Source organism: Macrobrachium nipponense, chromosome 6, assembly GCF_015104395.2.
Source record: "Macrobrachium nipponense isolate FS-2020 chromosome 6, ASM1510439v2, whole genome shotgun sequence".
NCBI classification, from domain to species: domain Eukaryota; kingdom Metazoa; phylum Arthropoda; class Malacostraca; order Decapoda; family Palaemonidae; genus Macrobrachium; species Macrobrachium nipponense.
In genome coordinates this window covers 41,585,812-41,608,384 of record NC_061108.1, presented here as the reverse complement: position 1 = coordinate 41,608,384, position 22,573 = coordinate 41,585,812, and the positions used below count along the sequence as shown (strand labels likewise).

The window sequence follows — 22,573 nt, the reverse complement described above, 5'->3', positions numbered from 1 at the left end:
TATATACCAAGTCCTTTTCGTACGAAAAATCACTTCGTTTCGTAATGAACGTCTCTCCACAATAATTTTCACACCCCTTTAGTAATCATTCCTCATGCTTATACGATTTTCAGTTTCATGCTTTTCGAGTTCTAAAGACGTTCACGCATGTGTCTGAATGTTTTTTTGTCTGTGGCCTTTTGTGTCCGATATAAAGCTGTAGAATTTGAGTCTGAGTTTGATTTGAAGTTCTTGTATTTTAACTTTTCCTTTGCGCTCTCTTCCATTTCATCGTTTTCTTAGCGTCTGTATTCAGTGGTTGTAAAAGGATTGTCGTCCAACATGGAGTTATACTAAAGGTATTACTATTATCTTCCACGAGTACAAAGAGAGAGAAAACAATTTATTGTGCAAAAAAAAAAAAAAAAAAAAGCTTACAAAGCACAGCACAAGAGGCAACCCGGACGCGGTATGCGTATAGGGGAAAGCTCTCTTGAATGAATGGCATTGGCTGTGGTATTATATATACCTTTTCCACCCTATTGATTACTAGACAAACGTCATTCATCAGGACTGATATGGTACTCAGGTAGTATTACAAAATTTAAATACTTACAGATAACTATATTGGGAAATAGTACAAAAAAAAGAAGAAGATTACCTCTAGTCACTTAGTATTTATTAGTCTAGCCTTGACACTATGAAATGTTTCACTGCGTCTGAGTACTTGCAATGTTATGTAATTTGAAATGCATGAAGAATGAATATCTTGACCCCCAATGATTATACTGTAATAAGAAGAGAATTCGTTATCGAACTACATTATGAGAGGGAATCGTACCCTTGATGTGATAATTAGAGCATAAATCAGAAGAATGTAGTGATGTAGCTTTGTGAAAATGATGTTGATATCCATCCCATCCGCACTTGACCTTCACTGACAAATCCTCTAATAAAATTACTTACTCTTACCGGGCAGATGACGATGTAGCGGTCGTTCCTTTGCCTTGTTGAGCTTCATTTGAAGAAACCCTTTTCCTCTCGCTTGTTGAAATAAGCAGGGAAAAGGCTGCAAAACGGCGTCAGCTATTACACGAGACTTCTTTTCAATTGCTTCCGGCGATCAACTTATGGAAGGTATATGATTTCAAAAGTTCGCGTCCTGCCAAGGAAACAGCTCTGTCACAAGATGTTTGTCATTGATTGGCTCAATGGCAGTATGTTTGTATACCGTCTGCCACCTATACTCTGTTTTTTTCCATCTGTCCATCCGCCTGTGGTGTTTGCGCATGGTAACACTGCGTCCCGTGCTTTAAATAATATCCTATTTCGAATATTAACGGTGTAATTCGCATATAGTAAATTATTAAAACACTTTTCAGTTGCAAGTGTACACCAAGAAATCTTTTTATTTACCTAAAACTTACACAGCGTAACTATTTAAAGCCCGGGACGCAGTGTTACCATGCGCGACCACCACAGGCTGATGGACAGATGGAAAAAAACAGAGTATAGTTCTCTGTGCTAAATAATGTCTTCACTTTGCTTTCAAGCTTTTCCTCACCAGTCAAGGAGTCACTATAATAATTATAAGAAAAAATTAGAATTCATTTCGAATTTTCAATGGTCCACCTCGGTTAGGTATACTGTTTGGCATCCGAATTTTGCAGTTTCTGCAAATAACAGCTCTTGAAGGTCTAAAGATTCCTGATCTGAACCGGAGACTAACTTTCAGAGGAATGGACTTAGATAGCTTCAGTCCGTCGATGCGCATTCTTAGGCTCCTCGAAGAAATGAGACACGAAAGTACTTTATTTTACTTCTGATACAAAACAAGGTTGAAGAGTCACAAAGTATTTTGGCAGCCATGACAGCAATTGAAATTCCTGTTGGCACTGCTGCTTAAAGGAAAGGTTATGCGAGTCTTTCATCAGCAATAAATATTTACTCTTATATTCCTGTTCAACGAGGAGCTTTAAGATTACTTACCGAAGGAATCATATGCTTCTTGGTTACCGGAATTAGCCGTCCCACGAAGTATCAGGTTTTACAGCCTGCAGCATCTGTTAAAAGACTAAAGCCATCCATTTCTCAAAGAAAATTAATTACGTTTTGGTTTCTATTTGCCCAAGTGTCATTCCAAATCCGTGTTTTTCAGGTAGTCTACTATTTCATCAACCGACAGGCTTAAGAAGCGTGTTTCCATTTCCTTGGAAAGGCCTCTCTCCCCAAGTAAGGCCACCCAAGTCTTCGAATAATTAAATTGTTTTGACGCAACACAGCCTAATTAAAAGAAAATTAACAATTTGAACCAAATCATCTCTCCAAGCCCAAAGTGTTTTCAGACAAGACATACAGAAGGTCATTGCTATCAAACAGAACTGAACAAACAAGAAAATGTGTGGGCGTCGATGTCAGTAGTTTTAGGCATATGTCAGCCGCAAGTCTTCTAAGAGAATGATGAGCAATCGCATGCGACTCTGTGTATAGATATCCCTGTGGTAGGGGTGTAAGAATACTACCACCGTATGTCCCGCGTGTCGTAAAATTGAAAGGACAGCTGCTGCCTTGCAGGTGGACTTACTTTCTCAAAGGCGAGCGCCACCACCAATAACTGTAGTTGATGACAGCAAGGGCATGCTGTCGTAAAAACTCCTTTGCCTACAATAAACCATGCCTGATGTTTAAGGAATAAGGCACATCAGGCAACCGACCCCTTAATGTAGGGATTAAGGTGGGAAAGAAGTATGTATATGTATATTTATATGTATGTACACACACATTATATATATATATATACATATACATATATACATATACATATATATATATATATATATATATATATATATATATATATATATATATATACACGCAGATTCTTACCGTCAAGGTTTAGAGATGCTTAAGGGTATAACGTGTGTACAAAAAAAGGGGTTAATTCTTTCAGCCCCCGGCTAATCTTCTGAACCCTGCGCAGATCCAGATTATTCCTTGGTATCATACATAACGAATAAAATCTTCAATATCGCAGATAACCTTCGTGCTTTACGACATATTTATTAGGTTTTTTTTTTTTTTTTTTATTACGTGTATCATAAAGATAAATACCAGGCATGTAGCGAAGAATTGACTCGAAATATTTATTTATTTATTTATGAATAAAGAGACAGATCTAGAAAAACAAAAAGTGGAGTAACACGTTAGTTTGATGTTTGAGAGGGTGAAAAAAAAAAAAACCGTAAACAAGACAATGTTATAGTTCATATAACTACGATTATTAAACTTCAATCCTTGACACATAACGGTGATCAGAAGAAGGGCGCACTAGAGAAAATACCTCAGGCACCAGCAGGGGCATCGGTGACGGGAGGGATTGTTCAGGGGTATTTTTGGCAGAAACCGAGCATCCACCTTATCACTTTCGTTCCTCTTTATATCTTTCTTTCCTGCATATCTCACTTGGTTTTCAGAATTCCCGTAACTTGCAGTCAGAAGCCCAGTTCAGAACTGATACAAAGCAGTTAAAAAGAAATTGAATTAAAATGAGCAAACAAGACTACTGGTAACTGTTCCGCCATCCTTGACGTCGACGCAAGCTCTTGGACCGCCGCCTGCCTCAAATACACCAAACTCTTGCCAGGCAGCTTGCGTAAGGCTGACGTAGTAGGTTATGCTGAGTGCACATTTTTCGATAATACTTTCTCGTGTGAGGACTTGGCTGTCACTGACTCGCTTCATGTGAAATGTGAAGATCGTGAGAATTGTTATTCAGCATTTGAGCTCAGATTCCTATTTGTGTTGATGAAGAATTGTACAAACAGTTGAGCGAGGGAAAGCCATCAGTTGTCTTTAGTAAAGTCGAGACGAATCCTTTTTGCTGGTGTTGGTGAAAGGATTCATCATGGCATCTGCAGTGCTTGTTCGCGGTAAGTTGACTCAATCTTTGACGAAAATTGTCCGAAAGGTCAAAAAGACGGTTGACAATAATTTAACTTACTGGTGTGATTTCGAAACGGTACGCAAACGCCGAACCATGCTATTAATTATAACAACTTGTATGACAGTACGGTGTCTTTGTAATGCAGAGGTATTTCACGTTATGTTATAAGCCAGATTGCTGAATTTCAGTTTCGTTTTTAACCACTAAGTATATTTATAAGTAACTGAAATACGTGTCGTCTCGCGTGTAAGTGAATGACGTACAAAACTAAGGCCGTTATGGCACAGAAACGATATATTTACACCACCGGTACCAAGTGAATTGAATGACCGTTAACAATAATAAGCACAGTGCATTGTAGGCTATCGATAGGAAGAGGAAAGAATATATCACAAATATAAGCAAGTTATTTAAACCTCATGTGCGTTTCAATATATTATATATATATATATATATATATATATATATATATATATATATATATATATATATATAGTGTGTGTGTGTGTGTGTGTGTGTGTTATTTATTTATTTATTGTGTGTGTAATTGTAAATATCTTTGATGAAGATTACAATTTCTCCCTGGCGTGTACCTACAGCATGTCAGGTGAAGACCGAAGGCATTGGCCAGACATTCCTTTCTGTAATTACGGGACTGCTGTCTCACCGGCCTCTCTTTTCAAGGTCTGGGATTCACAGACTCCCTTTACAAAATTGTATTTTTCCTTATATAGCTGGCAGCATATCTCTGTTATATTCGTGACTAGCACACAGCTATGGTTCGTGTGATTGTTTTAGTGCTTTTATGAATTGCTGTTATAAGAAATTGGGTTACCGACAAAAAGACTAAATTGTAAGTGCACCTACTTTGACAGAAAAATATACGTATTTATTACAATGAAAGGGAAAGATTCCACAATTGCTCTAAGTTGGCTACTTCATTTTTAACATGCTTGGACGAAGTGTTGACACGAATTAAGAGTTCCAAAACATATTAACCACAAAGGTTACGGTTGAACGTGAGAAAATATGAGAATTGTTGAAGTATATTTGATAACACTCGACGTCATACGTAATGACGTTGGGAATAAATCAAGATGGGTTGGACAAGTGAAAATCTTAAGAATGAAGTATCTCCAATGTGAGGTGTGTATATATATATATATATATATATATATATATATATAATATATAATATATTATATATGTATATATATTGTATATATATATAATATATATTATATATGTGTATATATTATATATATATATATATATATATATATATATATATATATATTGTGTGTATATATATATATATATATATATATATATATATATATAATATTTATATATGTGTATATATTTTATATATATATATATATATGTGTATATATATATATATTATATTATGTGTATATATTTATATATATATATATGTGTATATATTTTATATATATTTATATATGTGTATATATTTTATATATATATATTATATATGTGTATATATTTATATATATATATTATATATGCGTATATATTATATATATATATTATATGTGTATATATTATATATATATATATATATATATATATATATATATATATAAACAATTAACGGACAAATAAACAAGATTAGTTACATTACAGTAACAAACAATTAACAGATAAATAACAACATACCAGTTATGTTGCAGAGTATGCTCAACGCATATGTAAGCCTACGTTGTACAGTAGCTATAGAATGAGCCTACTCAAAGTTCGGTTAATTTCAGGTCTGTCATCTAATTTACATTTTTCTACAAATAGTATATATTAACCAGTGAATGGCTAATTCCTCCCGTTAACAGGTCCGTGAAGGCAGTTCCGTTCGTGCAGATCTATTTGGCCGTTCGTCCTCATTTGCTGTCTTGTTAACGGTTGATATTTGGTAACTAGTGCTGCGAAAGATAAGAAGACACTTGGCGGAGAACATACAGTGCTACACACAACCCCCCTACAGTTTTACGATGCTCATATCCTACACACACTACACACTTCCATCCTATCACACTACCATTACCTGTTTTCCGACAAAGAAAGACAAATTTATAACTCGGATCGCTGCCTGTTTAGTATCCTCTCTGATGTTCTCAGTACTGGTGCATTCATTGTTACTCCCTGCTCTTGTTCAACCTCTTCATCAACACCTTTAGGTTTACTATTACCATGGTTGCTAAAATCAAACCCGAACCTGGTTAAAACTTCTTCCATGTCAGGCATTTCTAACTTCTGTCAACCATAATAGCGGTAACTAAATTATCATTATTTTCCGTATCCAAGTCACCAACATTTCCCCCCTCATTCCTTTCTATCCAGCGAACGGTTTAATATTCCTTCGATGGATAGCCTTAGCATCACTTCCTTCAGGCCTAATTCTATACAACCACAGTTCCTGTTAAGTACTTCTTCAATTACCCACTTTCTTTTACCGAATTTGTCTCCTAGTTTCGCTCTTCCAATTATTTTTTCTCGTAATAAAACCTTTTTTTCTACCTCCAAATCACTTTCTCTGGTGTTTGCTTACATAGGCTTTGCATTTGATACCCAGTTCTTTTGTGTGTTCCTTCTAACCAAATCCCAAACTTCTTTTTGCATTTTGCATTGCTGACGTAACCAGTCTCCGTCTTGAAATTTGTAAATGTCTTCCAGATACCCCCAGCTCTCGATCGAAGTACAAGGTTCCCTTCCGAACAACAAGAAATACGGAGAAAACTCTGTCACAAGAGTGAGGTGTTATGTTATACGCAAGTACTAAACTCTGCAAATATAATGGCCATTTGTTCCTCTTCTCCTCCTCCAAACTTCTCAGTAGACCGTACAGAGTTCTATTCATTCTTTCCACTTGCCCGTTTCCTTCAGGGTGATATGGAGAAGTGCGTGATTTCCTTATAATTAAATCTTTTACAGATTTCTAAGCTTAATTTGAGCGCTTTCGAAATTTCTCCGCTGGTCAGTATGAAGCTGCTGAGGAATTCCATATTTATAAAAGAGCTCTTCCACCAAAATTTTAGCCACTATTGTCGCTTTCTGATCCTTCGTTGGATATGCCCACACGTATTTGCAAAACAGGTCACTTAAAACTATGAACAGGAATGGTATTTCTATATGGAATTTCATCTTTTGCCCTTAAAAAAGTTTCACAATTTCTAATGAAATCAATTACAAATCCCCTCATGTTGGGCCAATAAACCCTAGAGTTCAGTAATTTGTAAGTTCTATCGATACCCTGATGCCTTAGTTTATTATGAGTTTCGACTAAACACTTCTTAAAAGAACAGGAACGGCTAATCTATAAATCATATTACCCAATTGATCCATATGAGTCGTATAAAGAATATCATTTCTTATCACAAGACTTTCTCCTTTTTCCACGTAACTAATTCAGGTTTAAAATAAATGTTTTCTTACTCAATATTTTCTGGCCCTATCCATTTCCTTACCATCTTTAAAACTGGACAAGCTTTCTGTTTATTAACAACGTCCTCCCACTCTAAAATCTGATGTCCACTTATGGCACAAACAAAATTTAAGCGCCTCAATGGCATGGTTGGTATGGTGTTGGCGTCCCACCTCGGTGGTCGCGAGTTCGATTCTCGGCCATTCCATTGAGGAGTGAGAGATGTGTATTTCTGGTGATAGAAGTTCACTCTCGACGTGGTTCGGAAGTCACATAAACTGTTGGTCTCGTTGCTGAATAACCACTGGTTCCATGCAACGTAAAAAAAAAAAAAAAAAAAAAAAAAAAAAAAAAAAAAAAAAAAAAAAAAAAAAAAAAAACACCATACATACAAACAAAATTTGCGACCTATGAGGAGCTACCCATACCAACTTCATCATCATTCATCACAATCTCCTCTCTAGGCTTGCATGACAGAATGTCGGCTTTAACATTTTGTTTTCCTGGTCTGAATTTAAGTTCAGTGTCAAATACCGACAAATCTACCACCCATTTTTGTTCTGCGTGATCAAGTCTTGCTGTGCTGAGATTGCTCAAAGGGGCATTGTCATTATACACTATGCACTTTGTGCCAATAAGATAATTTTTAAATTTTTCAGTAACAGCCCTCTTCAAAGCACGCAATTCTAGTTTCCTTGAACTATAGTTCTTCATGTTTCTTTCGTGTGGTTTCAGTGACCTACTTGCATAAGCTACAGGATGCAGCTCATCCTCTTTACATTGGGACAAAACAGCACCAAGTCCATCGTAACTAGCGTCTATTTCTAACGTACACGCTTTCCCAAACTCGATCCCTTTCAGTACTGGGGCAGCTATCAATTTTTCTGTCAATGTCTGGAAGGCCATTTCCGCATCTTCTGTCCATTTATCATTGATAATTTAACTGGATTTCTTCTTTTTTCTTTTCAATAATTCATTGAGTTGCTTCGTAATTATGGCAAAATTTTTAATAAATCTTCTATAAATTTTGCAAATCCCAGAAAAGCTCACACTTCCTTAATAGTTTCTGGCCTCTTCCAATTCTTCACTGCTTCAATCTTACTTAGCTCAGGTCCTATTCCTTGATTACTAATGCTAAATCCTAGGTAACTCACACCTCTGCAAAAAATGACATTTCTTTGGCTTTAATTTCATCCTCCGATCTTGATAAGTGTTCGTCAATGGTCCTCGAAAATAATATCTCAACCAAATAAATGACTAGAAATTCAAAAAACATATCCCCCAAAATATTCTCCATGCATCGTTGAAAGGTTGCTGGGCTGTTTGTCAGACCCATTGGACACCTGCGATACTGAAAGTGTCCCCATGGTACTGAAAATGCTGTTTTCTCTCTATCTTCTTTCCTTAGCAAAACTTGGAGATAGCCCTGTGCAAGGTCTAAAGTGGAAAAGTATTTGGCCCCTTCCAATGAATCCAGACACTCTGCTACTCTAGGAAGAGGAAATGCATCCTTTAAAGTTTTTTCATTCGATTTCCTATAATCAATGCACAACCTTAAGCTCCCCCTTCTTCCTCACAAGGACTATAGGTGCTGCATAAGGACTTGCACTTTCTTCAATTACACCCCGTTTCTTTAAGTCAGCAAGCAACTGTTTGGCCTCAGGGATCAACGTGGGTGCTATTCTCCTATACGGTAATTTGATAGGTTTCCCCACAGGACAATCTAATGGAATGTTCCCATCCCTTTATCAAACCTAGGTCCGAATCATTTAGCTCAAAGCAGTCCTTATATTTGTAGAGTATCTTATCAAGTCTTAACAAATCCGATTTACTTAAGTTACTTTCATCTGATAGTTCTTCATTATGCTCGTTATCACAATCCTCCATAAACTCCCCTATGCCAAGTTGTACCGTGGCCAATATACTGCCTGCTTCAATGTTAACATTATCTTTAGACCGATTAGCAACACAAACATATCCAATGCCCCATTCACATATAGAAAAACTGGGCAAGACCTGAACACCCGGAGGCAACATATTCTTACTCCCGTCTGCTACTTTCTCTAAAACTACATACTCCTTTGGCACTTCCTTAAGGCTATCAATGTATACCTTAATTAGTTTTCTGCTACCTGACGGGACATTTCTATTCTGTTGTCTTAAGCAACTAGCATATCCTAAATCCTCTTTCTGCCAAACCTGCAGAGCTTGACCAACTAGTCTCATACAGCAATCCAAAGCTTGATCATATTCAGCTTTTAATCCCTCTTTCTCTGATACCATCTTGTTAACATTTTTGGTGACTCCCCATTTTTCAAATAGCAAAGACAAAACATTCATGCCCACAAGGCACTCTTGGTCAGTGGTCTTGCCAAGATCATTCCTTCCTTTCTCAGCTCTCATGACATGGAACACACAGGTATTCTGTTCCATTCCACTTACTTCCACATCAACAACGACATGACCTATTATGTTAATTTCATTAGCACTCAGGTCACATATGTAGTCACTACTATTGTACAATGTCACCCCTTTTGGTTTTAGATTCCCCAAATACCAATTTTCCGACAGCAAACTACAGTTTGCCCCAGAATCCATAAGTCCTGCAGCTTTCTTTCCCTCTATGCTGAGTGTCAGTTTCATATAATAGTATCTCCTCTCTTATTTACATTCACTTGGCCGGACATTCAAGTTAACGCCCGGCCCCACAAGTTTTCTTAGGCATCATCACCGGCCTGTAATGACATCTTCCTCATAACCTTGTCTCCTCTTGCATTATTTAACCCTCTGTTCTTACTAGAGTATAGATTACACTTACAAAATGGATGACCATCTTCCCCACAAGACTAACAAGTGACCGTGAACTGATTTTCCAAAATAGGTTTAATTTGCATTCTGTTGTTACCTAGCCTTCCCTTATAACGGTGTCCTTCCCCATGATCCTGCTCTATATTGTCTCTAGAAAACCCTGCATTTTTGCACTGGTATGATACATGACCCTGATCCCCACAGGTCCAACACTTAATTACTTTATCATCTCTCCTCTTGCTATGCAAGTGGCGGTCAGAAACATTACCAAATTCTTTCATAACTTTCATTCTATCTTGCACAAATCTACTAGGATCTTCTAATTGGTCTATGACTCCGTTTTCAATCTTATCCTTTAGATCACAAGCAATTTTCCTGTCCCTCAAACCTTTTTCAAAAATCATACATTTAATGATTTCCCTCTCTTTAGAGCAGACTGCTTTCCCTTCGGCTTCTTCTTCCAAGTCAATTATTCTGTCTAAATACTCCCAAACACCTCCTAGTATTCCCTGTTGCGCGCACCACAGTTCTTTCGTAATCTCTAGATCATCCTTATTATCTGCATACGCTTCTAGTAGCTTAGTCTCCATTTCCTCCGTTTTCGGCTTAGCATGACGTATTCTTGTGCTAGCAGGCTCTATCAAACTAACTTTAACATAGTCTACAGCATCAGTGCCTCCTAGGTTAAGCTGATTGGTACATAATTTTACCTGTTCAAACCATCTCTTGATTTTCTTCCTACCACTGTTTCTCCCACTCATTTTCTCGAGCTGTGGAGGTTTTTTCACTATTGAAAAGGCATTATTGCATGAGTAATTACAGGCCCCTCTCCTACACACCCCATCCAACTCCTCATCTGTAAAGGCGAATCTGTACAGCCTATCTTCCCATTCTTTGTTATTATTTGCTAAAAGACGACCCAGCTCCTTAGCAACATCCCCATAAAATGAGGCTTCTGGTTTTCCACAGTGAAACCTTCTACACTATCTCTAGCCTTTTTAACCCTTAAATTGGTTTTCCTAATTTCATTCACCATAATTTTCTGGTTCTCTTTTAATGCATTTATTAAATCCCCTACTTTGCTAAAAGAATGCACGTTTTCGCAGTGGTTAAAATCCACCACTTTCTGAATATTTACGACTTCCGACCACAATTTTACAACGTCCTTTTTCCAAGGCTTTTCATCATTTTCACCTTTTAGCAACAAAAATACCTGCTCCAAAATCCAAATTCTTGCAACCCCCTCCATTATTGTCATTCCTCACTACGATACTTACTTCATCAACAAGATCCTTATCCCTAACCACACCACATATTTCTGCTAACAAATCTTGATCACTGCCACATTCCATCCTTTCATCATCACCTGCGCCCCTCTCTGTTCCCATAATATGGTCAAGAACGTCACTTTCATCACTTACACTGCCTGGCCCCACTTTATTCCCACTAGCACTGTACATAACTCCAAACAAATGTCCTACCTTGCAATTGCATTCCAGTCCAGCAGTAAATATTCCCAGGAACGTGCTAGTAACCCACTGGGTTGAAGATTGCCGTGGTGAACGCTCTGCTACCAAATATAGCAATCCAAGGAAGATACAACTCACAGCAGCATTTCTTCTTTCTTTTTATTGCAAATATAAACAAAAGCCTTCAACCCTACAAGCAGAAACGAATGCTCAATCAGACAATATTACCAATAACCAATATATTCGAAAACACAATTAACAGACAAACAAACAACATTAGTTACGTTACAGTAACAAACAATTAACGGACAAATTAACAAGATTAGTTACGTTACAGTAACAAACAATTAACAGATAAATAACTACATACCAGTTATGTTACAGAGTATGCTCAGCGCATATATAAGAGTACGTTGTACAGTAGCAATAGAATGAGCCTACTCAAAGTTCGGGAAATTTCAGGTCCGTCACCTATTTACATTTTTCTACAAATAGTATATATTAACCAGTGAATGGCTAGTTCCTCCGGTTAACAGGTCCCTGAAGGGAGTTCCGTTCGTGCAGATCTATTTGGCCGTTTGTCCTCATTTACTGTCTTGTTAACGGTTGTTATTTGGTAACTAGTGCTACGAAAGATAAGAAGACACTTGGCGGAGAACAAGGCCCTGTATTTCTTTTTGTCAGTGATAGCATCTGAGTGAAGGTGCCGTAGGGTGATGTCCACCGCCTGGGCATGGATAAGTTCTTCAATGCCTAAAATAGGAAGGGAAGCATCTGGCCCGTGATGAGGAGAGCAGTCACGGGTATGGAGTCAGAATGATTGAGAAGGGTGCCAGGTTGTTCTGCAGTGAGAGCACCTTTGCTAAGGAGAGACCGGCGGGTAGCGGAACAGCGCTGGCAGTAGATGCCTTCTCCTTGGGTTCGTCAGGGGTCGTGGCTATCGTGTAGTGCAGAGGAATCCATGTGTCCTTCCATTGGACGAGACCTTGGTCCAAGAGAAGGGGACGTCTGGTTACGAGGAATTGGACGACTCTGAAGAGGTACTCTTTCTCTGGAGGAATGAATGTTTGCCTGAGCGGATATAGACTTAGGTCTTTCATCGGAGCTTGGTCTGTCAATGTCTCCTCACTATGAACTCTTGCACGTAGGTTCAGGTTCCAGTCATGCCGCTGAAAGGTGAAAATTTCTGATGTCAATTTCCTGCTTGGATATGAACGTGTCGATAAGCGTATCCAAGAACTGTAAAGAGGCTGAGAAGTCAAGAAGGCGTTGGGATATCAGAAATATGCGTCCACTGATAATTTAGTCTAACCGTTATAGATACTATCGGGTTCAGAGTATACTGAATAAGCTTAAATGTATTAGCTGGAACCTTGTGGAAACTAGTAAAACCCAAAGTTGTGTTAGGTGAGAGCTTTACGTCATCATGAATAGACAGACGGCTATGATATGACCATGACACATTGCTGCCGTGAACGTCCATTTATGACTTTGGAAACCAAATTAAAAAGACCATAAACGGGAACAAAGCGTGTAGATAAGAAGACATTGGCAATGAAAGACACTTGGTCGTCACTTTCCAAAGTCGTTCAAGAGGCTCTCGTATCCCAGACGAGGCCAAGAACGTGTAAATGTAAATGATTGTATTTTTAATATATATAAACAGTGGTATCCAGTAGTTAGTTGAAGTTCTGTATCTGCAGTACTTATATGCTAGTTCTACAAAAATTTCCTTATGCAGCCTATAAATCCTATGATTTCCCTCAATTGCTTATTGGAGCAAAGAAATAAGTTACAGCAGATTTGGTTTTTATTTTTCGACGATATTCTCTCAGAAATTGTTGCACCAATTGCTCTCTCTTCCCTTCTCATCTGTCTATTCCTTCGCCCTTCGCTTTCTTCTGTGCCTTCTCCTCCTCATTTATTTCCTACAACTCCTTCTTGCGTTCGTCTCTCCGCCCCGCCCCCCCCCCTTTTTTTTTACTGGCACCTCTTCATTTCCATCTGTTTAAGTAGGACTACTTTCTTTTTTCGCGTCCTATTTGTCCTCTCTTCATTTTCTTCCTCTATCTCTTCATTTTCCTTCTTTCCTCCCAGTTTCCCCATTTTCCTCCTTTATTCTGTTCCACTATTCTTCATTGCCCTTCACTTGTTTCTTCCTTTCCTTGCTCTTTCCCCTCCTTTCTTCCTTATCCGCCTTTCCACACCTTTATTCTCTTCTTATGTTGTCTTCCGTTTTCATTCCCAGTGACCCTCCTATTCTCCTTTCGTCGACTTCTTTTGCTTTCCTGTTCTTTCTTAGTCTTTGTCTATTGTCCCACTCTTACTGTATTCACTATTTTCCGTTTCACTTGATTGTTCACCTATTCCATTACTTTTACCATCATCTTCCACCCCTCATTTCCACTCTCTTCTCTTCCTTTCTTCTTTATTCGCATTTATTTCTAATGACTCTCCGTTCTCATATTTCTCCCCCCCTATCTCTCTCTCTCTCTCTCTCTCTCTCTGTACTTTATCTTCCATTTCCTCATCTACCTTCTCTTTTCTTATTCCTTGGTCTTCCCCTTTTAATCATAGTTCTTTTCACTTTTCTTCCTGATCATGACTCCTGTAGCACCTCCTCTTTCTTTCCCGTAACAATGAATTAAATTCCAGTTAATTTCATATTTCGTCATGAGCTCCGCTCTTTTATTACTCCTCATCGTTTATGGCTGCCATCACAATATGGCATTTCTCCCATCCACTGGCCTTGTGTAAGTCATCCTTATCCTAAAATCATATATTTCCAATTGAAAATTTGAGAGTGAGACAGTGGCTCCCTCAAAGTGAGCGGTTCCCCCCATGTCCCCCACTAAATATACAACCTAGCAACGCCACTGGTTAAATATAAAAGGGAAAGGCATCTAACTACTGGAGAGGGAAACGACGTCGTGCCAAAGGAGAAATTAAGAGAATGCATTTTTTAGTGGCAATAAAACTGATCGAGAAGCCAATGAAGTCAGCCATTCGACCTTGAGGTTTTGTTTTCTGTAGACAATATCTGTATGTAGCATTGGGGAACTGCAAGTAATCAACATTCAATGTCCGCCAGAGACACTGCAAGGAGTGAGTGTTGCCGAGGTCCAGTGTAGGCTTACCCATGACATAGAAACAATTACGATATCGTGGGCTTATTACGTATGAGGCAGTGTGTTTTAGTTTACAGGTGCCTAGGACTTCATAATCAGCTTTTGAATTTCATAGATAAAGGATTATTACATTTGTCGTAGTCGTTTATTGGTTTTATTATTATTATTATTTTATAATGTTTACAGGTTTGGTTCCCTTTCTCTGGATTGTAACAATTTCCTCGGCATTTAATTTCACGATACCCACCTTCACTCCGCATACCACTTTTCTACTTTTTCTTCCATTTATTCCTGTTATCTTATTTAGAGGATTTGTGAAGAGGTGTCGATTCGTTATTTTTGTTTCCGAGGTTATCTTTATGTTAATAGTACTCTCGTCCGAGTTCTTGCTTACTTGAGCATTTGGTTTATCTTCTCTAGTATATCACCGTTGCTCTGCTTAATGGTGTTTAAAACAAAGGTCTCTTGGGTTCATAATGTCTCAAAAAGGTGTAGATAGCTTTCATTGGGATTTTGATTGGCGCACCTCGTTAAGAAGAAGTTGAATCCGAAAGTTTGTCTTTTTCGTTAGTTTTGCAGGATAAGAGTATTTGATATCTTATTTTTAAATGCCAAGATCTCTATAGAGGAATTCAATCACATAGATGCCATGTAAATCTCCCAGCCTGTGAGATGATTCAGATGATGACGGCATCTTAGATGTCTTGGGTTAGTTTTTTGGTCGACCTTCTCATTCGGCTTTTGTTTTCTTATTTGAGCGTCGTATTTTGTCAGTAACCATGGAGTCTAGTGGTGGGTGTACGCTTATTACTTCGGAGAATGGGTTTGAAGAGGGTTATCGCAAATCTGGTAGTAAATTGACAAAAGTGAGGACGACCTTTCGCTAAAAGTCCATAAACTTCCCGAGTTGATGGATAGTCTACTCTTCTCCCAGAGGATGTTGCTGTCTATGCATGATACTGTAATTAATTAGTTAAATAATGTCCATTGCCCTGTCCATCCTCAGCCGTTTTTTTTTCTTTTTTTGGTGGGGGTGGGAGGGATACACTCACTGCACACTCAGACACATCATGGCAAACCATGATGTGTCTGAGCTTATGCTAACCGGTAAGGATGATTGGGCACGAGACCAGTATACTGTCTGAATAGTATAGTCGTATGCCCGACTATGTCAAGAGACTGCAATTGAATCTCGTCCTGACAAAATTCTTAGATGAATCTCAATTCGGAGACGTAGAAACTGCATAATACAGTCTTAGAAGCTCAAATCATTTTAATGAGTAAATCTCCGATTCCTTGAAGCTTCCATTCAGCCGTGTTGTGGGCACCTCATTTCCTCGTCCTTTTGAAAGCCATGAGGAAGGGAAGGAAGGCGTGATGTTGGAGCCCACTCGTGGATCATAAAACGAAACCGGGTCATGGAGGTATTTCCTGTATGGAAAGCCGCGTATTCAAAGTTGGAAAACAGCAGGTGTTAGGTTTGATAAACAAAAGGTGGTCTGATGTTTGACGCTGTAAATCACGTAATTACAGGTTGCAAACGTGAGACCCACCCGGGAATTATAACCAGGAAGAATTATTGTCAAAAAGCTTTGATGGTGGCAGCTGTCCTGATGGCTGGCTGTGACAGGCACCGGCGGCTAGCGCATCAGCTATAGAGACACAGTGTAGGCGATGAACAGTACACGTGAGATGAAATGAAATTGGGCCTTTTCTATTAACCAGTATTCAACAATAAAACTTTCAAGAAAACCCCCTCGACAATAATTGTCTTTCATGTCTCTCTGTCATGTCCACAGAACATTCTTTGGACAGCCGTTCGGCAGTAGTTACTGTTCGTATCATCAGAACGACAGCGAAGTTGTCTGTTGTGTTCAGTATGGTGTTATTCATCTCATGACTTTTGATTATGCAAAAGAGTCAAACAGGATCAGAATATTTATTTTGAGTCTAGAAAAAAATTGTCTCGACTCATGTCACCTCTCTCCCGGTCCCCTCATTCATCCCGCCACGAGTATAGTAGCGAGTGTCTGTGAACCGAGTGTTTATTTTCTATTTTCGATTACTCTGAATTCTTTACGGAAGCTCTCTTATATCGGCCCGTCACTGGATCCGTCAGGCGGACTCGATAGCTTGTATTTTTCTTGAATTGCTTTTGTTCTTCCGTGTTGTAATTGTTATTTCTATCAACTAATACGAGGTAACGCCGCCACATCACTATTCAGATGTTTAAAGAAACTGGTGCTCCTTTTAAAACACCTAAATCTTATTTGCATAAAGTAATTTATTATCTCGTCCAGAAGTTGACGTGCGTGTCCGAGAATAGGCACGCCAGAAAAATTGTGGATATTCATATCCATGATCATGTAATGGATTTTTATGTACTATATCTATCATTACTTTTCCGAGTTTCTTTTAGAAGTAGTAGCATATTTGAATGCAGCCTCTATTTTCTGATTTTAAAGAATGACGTCGCTACTTCTGAATAGTCCTTTGGCCACACCATTTCCCCCCATAAGAAATATAGGGGCCAGAAACTGACGAGAGATATATAAATGTTAGCAATTAGACTCAGACAATGGAGTACATATACCAGAAACACGGGTTAGATAATATCAAATAGTAAAAAATGAGGATGGGTTCAATAAAAAAGATTGCGATTCGATTTTGTTTCAGTAATCTACTAGTGCCAAAAGATAACAAATGCAGAACCTCTTTTAGTGATGTTTTTTTTTATCGATTTTGATTTATTACTTATATTTAAGTTGTGTATGGTATGTATCGTGACTTAAAACTTGCAACGGAGAATGACATGATTGTTGCAGTTTGTTGTCAATCTTACCGGAGCGCTGTCGTCTGCACGCCAGGTATAAGTGCAGCTATTTCAGTAATTGTCAACATCAAAGTAGGACTAGAATGTGTTCTTGAATGCGAAAGATGTCATTTTTTTGTCAATTGAATGTTAAGCCGTGTAATGTTATGATTTTATGACCTTTTTAGTTTGAGCTTCGTTTATTTGTTATGGAGATTATCTCTGGTGTGGTTCGGCGATCACTTGACCTCCAACCTCAAGGCTGCGGTCTTCAATGATTACATATTCAAGAAACCACACTTCAGTATGCAAATCTGTCTGATTTTTAACATTTTAATCAAACAATTTGCTGTTGTCAGTCATTTTAATTTAGACTTCGATTTCAAATTCCTGGTAAAGAAACAAAACGTAAACGCTTCATTATCGATGGTCATAAACGAGAATGAATCGCGACGGCCGTTTTGAAGATGCGCGACCAGAGAGGAAAGGTTCTCTGCTGCTGTGCTCTGCTTGGGGAGGCCTACCTGAAGCTTCTTTCTTATCGAATGGATTAATTAAGGTGTTCGAAGCAGTTTATATTCGACCTGTCCAGTACTTGGCAGGATATCTGAGGGAACCAAGAAAATCGAGGTAACTTCTGTCGGGCGCACTGAGAGAAATAAATGTTTCCTATAAAATATGACCTTATTGCATATAAATTACTTCAGTTTTCAAGGTTCATTGATCGTACAGAGTATTGTGGAGGTCATTAATTGGTATGATTTATAAACCCAAAATTCTTATTTGACAAGAAATGAACAAAGGAGTAAGCGTACAGAATTATTTTTTGGGAATATGACGTTGCCCGAAGAATGCAGCGAACCCCGAACTAGCTATTTCCACGATCAGTGGCACAAACCTGCTCTTTGGTCAGCGTTGGACAGACTACTTGTTTTAAGACCAACTGTAATGAAAAATGTAACAGGAATGGCAAAGTTGATGTGAACCTTAAAGAAATGCAATACCTAAAGAAGAAAAAGTTAAAAAATACTTTTTAGGAGTTCAAGTTATGAGGAAAATGATACATTCTAATTTATGTAATACGTAATCATATCCCAGCCAGTTGCTGGTAGTTCTCTCCAGATAATGAATGCCACGCTAGTTGATGGCAGTTATATTTTTCTTTTTCATGATGCCGACATAAATACATTTTTTAGTGGGAACTCGACCAGTCGTTGTTTTTGTCAGGATCCCTTGTGGTTGTCGTAGTAGTAATGACGCATAAGCAGTGATATGTTCGAAAAGGCGTTAATTGTAGGTAGGTTCATTGTAGCGGAAATAAATGCTACACATGTGGAAAATACGAATGGACCAGAACTAATATATTTGTTTTTAGTATTTTTGTTTATATATCATTAACCCCTAACAATTAAAAGTGTGTGCAACGAGAACAGTAGAATAACTTTGCGTGAACAAGAAAACAAAATAATGAAAGAACTGTGTATATGGGGTTATATGTGACAGGTGTCTTTGGGGAAGAGCAGACATGTAAATATATGTTTCCTTCTCATTATTAGACAGATGCAAGTAGCCTATACTCAAGTGGCTCTAGAGAGTGAGAGTAACAGTTGGTCAGTATGAGTACTTACTATGAGATTCAGGGCCTCTGCAACACGGTTTTTTCGCAATAACTTTTTATCTATGCATTTCATAAATATAACGCTTATTCAGAATACATATTATATCAACACATAAATTTTGAGTGTATTCTGCACTACGTAGGTTGAATAAATTTGGTACTTATAATGTAAAAGTGACCTATTTTGAAGACGGGCCAACTTACTCAGAGAAAAGGTTTCGAACGCACTCTTTACGTAACTTATGGCAACATTTCTTCCCTCTTTCTCGATGGATGATTGGCTATACGTAACGAAGGCTAAACCTCTGGCAACAATGACATACAAATTTAAATACAAGCTAAGCAGTACACCTTTATGAACTCTGGAAACTCTCCACTGATAATTGTCATAATGAACAAACCAACAAAATATGTTAATAAATACAAAAACACTTCGATTATTAGTCTAACTCCCAAAATAAGTTTCCAAAGAAATTACAGTCTACTTTATAGGTCACAATCAGATTGACAAAGATGTAGGAAGTAGTGGTATTTCAAAAACATAGTAGTCAAGCTTTGATTTGATAACTGCTATATCCAATGTTAAGCAATTTTTATTTATTGGCTATCTACCTATTTACTGAAAAAAAATAACCGGTACCGTATATTGGCTTTAAACCTTCACCAATAATTATCGTCAGAATGGTGACTTCATGAGGCTCCACCCACATTCGCCTCGTTATAATTCAGGATAACACTGAAGGCTATCATGGGCATTGTTGGATTAGAAAATTTAACTTCTGGCTCTAAAAACTAATTTCTCGAGTAGTTGTAAGAAGTGCTAAATGATCCTCAAGGATCCCAGCAGTTGGCCTAAACGTTTAATTCATACAGTAGTATTACTACGCTAACACTGATACCCCACCCACATCTATGTATCGTTCCGCCATTCATAAAGTTTTTGGGTTTCAGAGCCGATGGAATTTCTGTCTGGTGGATGGGCGGGGCAACATTACGTCAAAAGGTGTTTGTTTACCTTGCTTACGTAATGAATGTTTTTCGACTCTTGGCTCGTAATCATTGGCCATGGCGTCGGCTAGATCATTTTTACTCTATAAAAATTAAAACTATCGGGTTTCGGTTATTGATAATGCTGACAAAATTTGTGTGTGGTTGTAAAATATACATATGTCAACTTTCAGCTACATCCGATGCTTTGACAAGGAGCAAAGTCCAAAAAACCGTGTTACAGAGGCCCTGAATCTCATAGTAGCTCAGCGTTTCTTAACCTTTTTCGACCTCAGCACCCCTTACCATAGGTTAACACCTAGTTACTACAAGGATAAAGTAAAGACAAGTGCAGTACACCTTGATCATATATTTGGTTCATTCTCCAAAACAAAAACGTATACACTGTAGGTCTATCAAAAAGCTTGTGAAGCTGACTTAATACGAAAGTTTGGAACGCTCGTACAAATTAAGTGTTTTTTATCACCATGCTGCCTCACATCGGAAAATCAGGTTAAAGTTTATTGAAGTTTAAAAATGCGTTAAAAATACATTTGTTCAAACGTATTCCTTCACTACAGAAACACTGATATTTTTTACCGCCACATATGTGACCTTCCCCAGCAACCCCAGGTTAAGAAACGCTGACTTAGCTGAACAGACGGTAGAAGTACGAGGGGAGACTCAGGTGTCATCGTATCCCGAGCCATTTGAGAAAAGATCGCAAGCAGCCCACTCAAAAGGCCTCCAGTAACTTGACATTAGCCGGATGATATCATCATCACAGATCCGATAGAAATGAGAAAATTATCCTTCTGTCAAAAAAATGGCCTCTTGAACTACGATGACACTCGGGAAAAACGAATGGAGGACTCTGCTTGAAAATATTAATTTCTTGGAGTCATTTAGCTTATATTCTCTCTCTCTCTCTCATTTTTTTATGGACACCTAAAATATATGAGTGCAAAATCCCTCTCCATACCTTCATATCAAACAGTGTTCGCGGTCTTTGCTGGAACTTTAAAAACTGAAGACGGGATAAAATAGAGTTACCGAACATGTTGCCGGGAGCTCAGCAGCTGCTGTGCTCGACGTAGTACGATTTGATCATCAGCCTTATTATTCTTGCCACTTTGTGGATTCCTAACATTACATTTATGAAAGTAGGCTGATATTAATGTCTTGAAGACTATATTTGCAAAATGCAAATACATATAATTGGGAATATAATAGCAATGGAAATAAAAATTCACGTATGACATAAGCTTTATTGAGAATATTTCATTGAAAATCTTAATAAAATGAACTCTCTTCAATCAAGTGATTTTTCAAAATTACCGAACAATTTTTTCATCTAATTATACCTTTTCTATGGAATTTCTACATTTTCTCTCTCTCTTCAATCAGTGATTTTTCAAAATTACTGAACAATTTTTTCATCCGATTATACCTTTCTCTCTCTCTCTCTCTCTCTCTCTCTCTCTCTCTCTCTCTCTCTCTCTCTCTCTCATTTCAATAAAATAAATTTTCAAAATTATTGAACAATTTTTGTCATCTTTTTACACCTTTGCTAAGAAACTTTTCCTTTCTGTTAGGCTTTAATATTTTGTCCTAAAATGAATCCTGCATCTAATAAAAAAAGTTCATTGCCTCCTCTGGAACATCAGCATTGGCGTCCTCGAATATATCAATAAGATTTGAAACTGCTCCGACTCCTGGTTTTAGCTCATCACCATGGAAGATTTTGAATGAATCTCCCGTTTCTTGTAGATTTTACTTAAGTGATCGGAAGGCCTATCTATATAATATCTTTCTCTTTACATATGATATCCAGTCCAAGCCTGTTTCATCTGCATCAGCTGAAGCTAATGATGTATACTACTTATTTCTAAATTTAGAAGCTACGAACCTTCCCAAATAACTTTGACTCATTTTTTGTCAGTGGTTCAGGTTCTACCTCTATTGAATTTTCTACTTGATCTCTATCAATCTGGTAGTCAGAGTTCACTCCTCTCTCTGCCTATGCAGAACGAGAGAAATTTACTTCTGGTGATTTCAAATTCATTTCTGGATATAATGTAGGTCTCATTGCTAAGTAACCAATTGGTTCCTAGCCACGTAAAAAATATCTAATCCTTCGGACCAGCCCTAGGAGAGCTGTTAATCAGCTCAGTGGTCTGGTTAAACTAAGATATACTTATATGTATATACGAGAGAGAGTAGAGTTTTATCCTTCTTGTGGTCAGGTCGGCAAGGTGGCCTCTTCGTGATTATGGTATCTCGGATTTGTTTCCTGCTACAGGACATCATGATTTCTCCATAATTCTTTGAACTTGGATCTCAAGGCTATGTAGAGACAAGCATACCCAAAAAAGCGCGAAGAATTCGAGAAG

At 37.9% G+C, this 22,573-nt stretch overlaps 1 protein-coding gene across 1 annotated transcript in view; it reads left to right on the top strand.

The window, feature by feature from the left end:
* The first annotated feature begins 3,405 nt into the window (after positions 1-3,405).
* The window catches only part of LOC135216417 (2-amino-3-ketobutyrate coenzyme A ligase, mitochondrial-like), a 70,434-nt gene continuing 51,266 nt past the window's right edge, over positions 3,406-22,573 (top strand). Inside the window, exon 1 of the mRNA XM_064251762.1 lies at positions 3,406-3,908. Within this exon, the coding sequence (XP_064107832.1) occupies positions 3,884-3,908 (25 nt within the window). The 5' untranslated portion in view covers positions 3,406-3,883. The remainder of the gene's footprint in view (positions 3,909-22,573) is intronic.